At 39.0% G+C, this 6041-nt stretch overlaps 1 protein-coding gene across 1 annotated transcript in view; it reads right to left on the bottom strand.

The window, feature by feature from the left end:
* The window catches only part of LOC111656193 (nephrocystin-4-like), a 130358-nt gene extending 125021 nt beyond the window's left edge, over positions 1-5337 (bottom strand). Inside the window, exons 1-2 of the mRNA XM_023407831.2 lie at positions 5194-5337; positions 1403-1539 (exon numbers count right to left, since the gene is read on the bottom strand). Coding sequence (XP_023263599.2) covers positions 1403-1539; positions 5194-5269 — 213 coding nt within the window. The 5' untranslated portion in view covers positions 5270-5337. The remainder of the gene's footprint in view (positions 1-1402; positions 1540-5193) is intronic.
* Positions 5338-6041: the final 704 nt, after the last annotated feature.

Below are 6041 nucleotides of genomic sequence, written 5' to 3'. Positions count from 1 at the left end.
AAACTGCAAAAAAAAAAAAAAAAAAAGAAAAGTGAAAAATACCAAATCATTATTCATATTAGTTTGACTTTCCACACGGTTCTGAAAATGACTGAAAATAGTGAAACCTTTACCGTGGAAACTTTTAATGAGATAATGAGGCTTTTCTGTGCAGATTTTTCACTTATCCATCAAAATAAGCACCTGAGCCCCGAGCCACCTGCAGCTCTAATAAAAAACAAATGTTTGGCAGGTGGTCGACTTACCATCTATTCACAAGGTAGAGACACTAGTGACTACCATTTGTTCCACTTCAGCTCTAAACACTCGGTCCCCTGTGTTTGAGTGTGAGGATCCAGCCCAGCGGTATCAAAGCGCAATGGGAGAGAGATACGGAGTGACAGCATTGTCATATCAATTATCATCCCCACTAAAGACATATCTCACTTAGGCTGAAGTGAACAGATAGGGCCTGCGCAAAAGTCACTGTACAAATAATTGCTCGTCCATAGCTGCACCTGTCAAATACAGTTAACCGTGTGGGTTTCCGTGGACAAGGGAGAGGAAAGAGAACAGATAAGCTCCATTTAGTTTGGGATGTGATGCGTTTTAAATTGCAGTGGCAGCTGTAAAAAGGGCCTGTGCTTGCACACTGAAGAAACGGAAAGTAAGATAAAGGAAAGCATCAGGCTGGGGAAAATAATCTTAACAGAGGTGTGTCAAGGCCATCGCGGCCATCTTTAATTTAAGGAGCGTAGTGACCTGTTACCTCACGAGGATGAAATGTTATCGGGATTGTGTAGATACCTTTATATCAGAAAACCATAAGGTGATATGTTTTGCCCCTGGAAGAACACTATATATTGTTCATTTAAAAGGATGTGGGATGAGAAAAAGACATATTTGCTTTATAAGTGTGTATATTTCAATTCATTTTGCACAGCTTATATATTTGTATTGTTTATATTTAGATTTTCTATAACATTTCTTAACATTTTTATTGTATATATTTTATCTTACTGTTAATTTTTTCTACTTTTACTGTCCAATAGCAATTGATTGCAATCTCTATTATGAAAATATTTAAAACTTGACCTGAACCAAAATATATTCAAGCATGTCGGTATGAGATCACAAGGAACCTGCTCCACCTTAATTCAGAAACTGGAAGTCAAAAGTAAAAATAGCTTAAATATTTAAGTTATTTGACCTGCCGAACTTGTTTCATCTATGTTTATATTTCTTTTCTCCGTATTATATTTATTGTCATGCACCAAAACATCCTCAGAAGTTGAAAACCTACTTGGTAATAAACCAGGTTCTGATTCTGATTCAGATTTTGCCCTCACCCTGTATCTGTAGTTGACTTCTCGGTATAAAAAAAATAAAGTAAAATAAAGTATAAGTGCAAGCCAGGTCTTACTGTGTTATGGCAGTCAGCATTGATCAGCTGCAGCAGCTGACTCTCGAACTTCTCCAGGGACGGCTGGAGGGAGACGGTCAGTCTGTTCAGGGTGAAGGGCAGCATCTTGAGCAGCTGAGGCCTCAGCAGAGCATCTCCTGGTGACGGCACAAACACAGCATCAAACTATCAGCATGTCATGACATTTACACACTAATATTAGAGTTAGAGCATTTCCAGTTTCCTCTTCCTCTGGTTTGTTCATTCTGTTTTCAGCTCAGTAAAAGAAAAAAAAAAACCCAACTAAAAACCACCATCTACCATAATAAATATGTGAAACAACTTTATTCCTATTTGCGAGCCAGTTGCCTAACATCGCCCGTCATCCACAAAAAACTGTATAATTGCATCCCAAAAGTTCTGGAAAACTAAAAGAAAGCAGTCGTGTGGAAAACACATGGTTTGATGCTGTGTTATAGCCGTGCTGCTGATTCCTTATGTGTGTGTGTTATCTTACAAAGTGAGCTGAACTCTCCCCGGTTAAGAGCCAAAGGGTTAGTTTCCACAAACACTTGCTGTTTCATGGCAGTTTTACTTATTAATCTATCTGCCTCACCCTGGACTCCAGAGACGCTCCGCTTCGAATGTTGCATGCCCGTAGAATTTATGTTGATCCCTCAACCTTGACTTCAGTCTTGTTTTTATTTTGCACAGAGTAGCAGCTGAGTGTGTGAGTCTGTCGGCTGCTGGTTCAGGGGGTTCATGTTTTAGCTGCTATCTTAACAAAGCGTCAGGTAGCGGAGAGTGAAAGAATACGGGAAGTGAATGAGTGGCAGGGAGGATGTAAACAAACAAACAAACAAACAAACACTGTAACGCTGTAAACTGCTACGTATCAAAACCACACGAAATAATATATTCTATGAAGCATCGTTCATTGTCATATTTCTGACTCCCTTCGTGGAGATTTCTATCCAGCTGGATGATGAAACAAACACACCCCTTTTTTATGGCAGCACTTTGATTATGAATATATTTGATTAGAACTTTTCTGAGAGACAGCAGCTCCATCTAAATAACTGCGCCATTGATTTGTGGTGAGCAGCCTAATGCCAATCACTGGAATATTTATTCCACAGAGAGAGATACCAGTGCTCGTGTCAAACAACAAAAAACGTTTCCATTTGGATACTCGGCGTAAATTAAATCAGAATCGACTGAAGAAAGCATCTCAGCCAATGGATGAAGTGGGAAAGCCTGTGAAGTCCACAATCGGCCCTTTCAGACACAGCAAAGAGAAAATAGCCAGTGTGATTGTAATCTCGTCAAGAGTAATGTAGCCATCAAGCGTTTCATTGCAGCCCTTGTCTCTGGAGCGCAGACTGGGGCTGTTCTGAATGCAGCGTGAATATCAAGCCGGTGGCTGTGGTCTTAAAAGGCAGCTTAGGTCTCCGCTGCTCACAGCCCCAGAACATGAAGAGGATTAGCCTGCTACCATACCTCCCACTGACTCCCAATGATTATAGCTCTGCACTGTCAGACTTCATTACATTTCCCCTTAGAAACTTACTTTCTAAGTACTGCAGACTTTTCAACTTCTGATGGAACTAAGTTTCAAAAAAAGGCCAATATTAAATATTAAGTGTTGATTGTCTGGTTTGTGATTTTGACAGCTGGAGACATAAAACATGAAAATACATTTGCTTACATATAGTTTTGTTACAATAATATTTGTATTTCTTACTGTTAAACGGAAAGAAAATCGACAAAAAAGTGTCAATTTTCAATTAAAGCAATTAGTTAATTGAATTTAATTATACACACATACATACATTTATATGTGTACAATGACTTTTGCAGCATACACACATACACGTACTAAAATACATGTGCATGCACATACTTGTAGGAAACAAACATAATAAATAAATAAACAAAACATATTAATATTAATACATATATATTTATACATATATAAAAACAATGATCCTCATGTATTTAGTCCATTTATTCCACTGTCTTGTAAATCTCTTGATTTCTGATTCATTTACTGTTCCCATGTCTAATTTCCTTTGTTTATTTTTTGGTTTGTTTTTTCAACTTTATTTTACTTTTGACTTCCAGTTTCTGGATCAAGGTGGAGCAGGTTCCTTGTCATTGGTTCAGTATCCGGTTAAGGTGTCTGTCAATAACGTGAGCTCATAATAGAGATTGCAATGAATTGCTATTGGACAGTAAAAGTGAATGTGGGTGATTCTCCTCCACAGTCTGATTTAATTCATAATGTACATTTTGATTGTATTTTTGGTGTAATAAAGAATCTTGTGTATATTTTCAATGAAAACTCTATAATTGTTCATCATGAATATTGTTAGAGGGAGTTCTTGGTTGCGTCCTCTTTTTTAATAAAAAGTTTCTGATTTGTAAATATTTATAGAAATTTGACACAGCTGTGACTAATTTAGTTGATGTGGCCTCCAAGTCTTATTAAATATTTGTGAATGTGTTTGTAGTCCTTTTGATGCCCAGACTTGTCATATATTATTAATTTTATTTAGTTTCAGATAAAAAATAAAAGTATTTGTCTTATATCTTTTATATTTTTTATTTCCAGTTGTATAAAGTATTATTTATCCATCCGTTTTGCCGCCATTTCAATTGTCCTTCAATTTTTCAAGTTCTTCAGTTCCTTTTTTATCATAAACTATTTAGCTTCGGTTCCTCCGTCGTCATGTTTACAAGATGAGAGGTTATGACACGTCCTCGGGTCCGACTGGAGGCTACAGTGAGTCGAAGAAAAAACGACGTGATGGAGACAAGAATCAACAGTGGTGCGTCTCTCCACCTCTGGAGACAGATATTGGTGAGTAAAGTAATGAAGTTTGATGCTGAGATGGAACGTTTCCTCTAGACAGGGAGGAAAACAGCTGTTAATGCTAACGTTAGCTATGTAGCAATAGAAAAAATGTACAAATAGCTCCTTAATGTCTTGAGTTTTAATCATTTTTTATTTTGTTGTTTCACATGAAGTAATTTATCATTCAGTTCCTTTGTTTAAAGGTTGCCATCAGATCAGATTGGATCGGAGGAACGGAACGGTGGAAGTACCATCATATCATTTTCCACCTTGTCAGATGTTGTTGTTGTTGTTGTTGTTGTTGTTGTTGTTGTTGTGCAGTAAACACAGAGTCAGGACGGGAACAGACACCTCACATATGTCAAAGTCCAACACAGGAAGATTGTTTGGTCTTGCAGCACACACTGAAGGAACAAGTGAAAGGGCAGCAGGCTACACGCTAACAGAAAGTAAAATGCCCTAAAATGTGTTGTGTCTTGTGCGTTCATGCTGCAATTTGAGCCAAAAAAGGCAAAGAAATGGAGGGAAAATGTGGAACATGGGCAATAAGGCCTGTAAAGTCTGCAGAAAGAGCTGGAGGTGAGTGAACATTACAGGAGAGATGCGGACTAAAAACCTGGCTCATGTGGATTATAAAACATTTATTTTTCATTCACGGCTCAACACACTTTTACCATTTTCTCGCCATTTTCAACCATTTTTTCGCAGTAATTCTGGCCAGTTTTCTATCACTATTTCTCATATGTGTTTAAATAACCTTAATGAGAATAACAGGGCCACCAACTAATCAGAAGGAAGACATTTTGAATTCATAAACACTGTGTTATTTTATCGACCTGATGTCAGAACCGACTTTAACACATTTTCCTGTTGTTGAGAAGTTTTGTCTTATCCAGATCATTTATCATTTATGATATAATAATGTGTTGTTCATTCTTCGTGATGTGAAGTTTACCTGTCGGAGAAGCTGCAAGCCCGGGGATGTTCTCATCTCCAGAGACGAGGACGTTCTCTGGGAGGAGGTGCATCATGGAAACCAGCGCAGGATGTCTTTTGACCACACAGTCCAAATGGGAACCATCAATAGTTTTGAGGAGACTGCTGTCTGCAAGAAGAGACATAAAACATATGTATGTAGAATATCTCATCGTGCATTTCATTTCAACTGCTCCTCTAAATACAAATGGGTTGGATATGATGTTTCCACCCCGCCATCATTCCTTGTCCAGACACAGAAATGTCATCCATCTACCTGGCGCGTCAGAGTCTAATATTTCCCCAAAAGCAGCGAGTTACCTGACAGCATGACACCCAACACGCAAACACTTCCATTTTTCAATATTCCATTTGGCTGCTGGTGACCTAGGTGCAATGTCCCATTACAGAGCGAGCATCGTTTTCCTGGGCAAAACCGAAATGACAACCATTCTGCTTGGAAAACGCACTCCATCGGAAGGGCACTGCGGCGTAGACGGGGCAGAAGGTATGAGCAATGAGGTAGACGTCGTCATCCTTCAAGCAGGTCATCCAGTGACAAGTGACGACCCGTGATTCCTACCATCGACACAAAGCGCAGGCCATTTGGAAGGTGAGCAATGTGGTGTCTGATGCGCCGCGTATGTTGGCTTCCTTCAAGCCTGAACGGCGTCGCAATCTTTCACTCTGACAGGGTTAATGATTGTACCTTCAACGGCATCAGTGACAATCAATACAGGAAGCCGCGTTCGCTACCATAGGCTGTTTCAACGAGTCGACAGTGGACAATCTGAAGGTGAGTCGTTATAGATAATGAAATGGGAGCAT

Source organism: Seriola lalandi, unplaced genomic scaffold (assembly GCF_002814215.2).
Source record: "Seriola lalandi dorsalis isolate HSWRI2012SDOR001 ecotype SW California unplaced genomic scaffold, Sedor1 jcf7180002054347, whole genome shotgun sequence".
Lineage (NCBI taxonomy): Eukaryota > Metazoa > Chordata > Actinopteri > Carangiformes > Carangidae > Seriola > Seriola lalandi.
The sequence above is the reverse complement of the archived record's forward strand: the minus strand, read 5'-3'. Positions and strand labels throughout refer to the sequence as shown.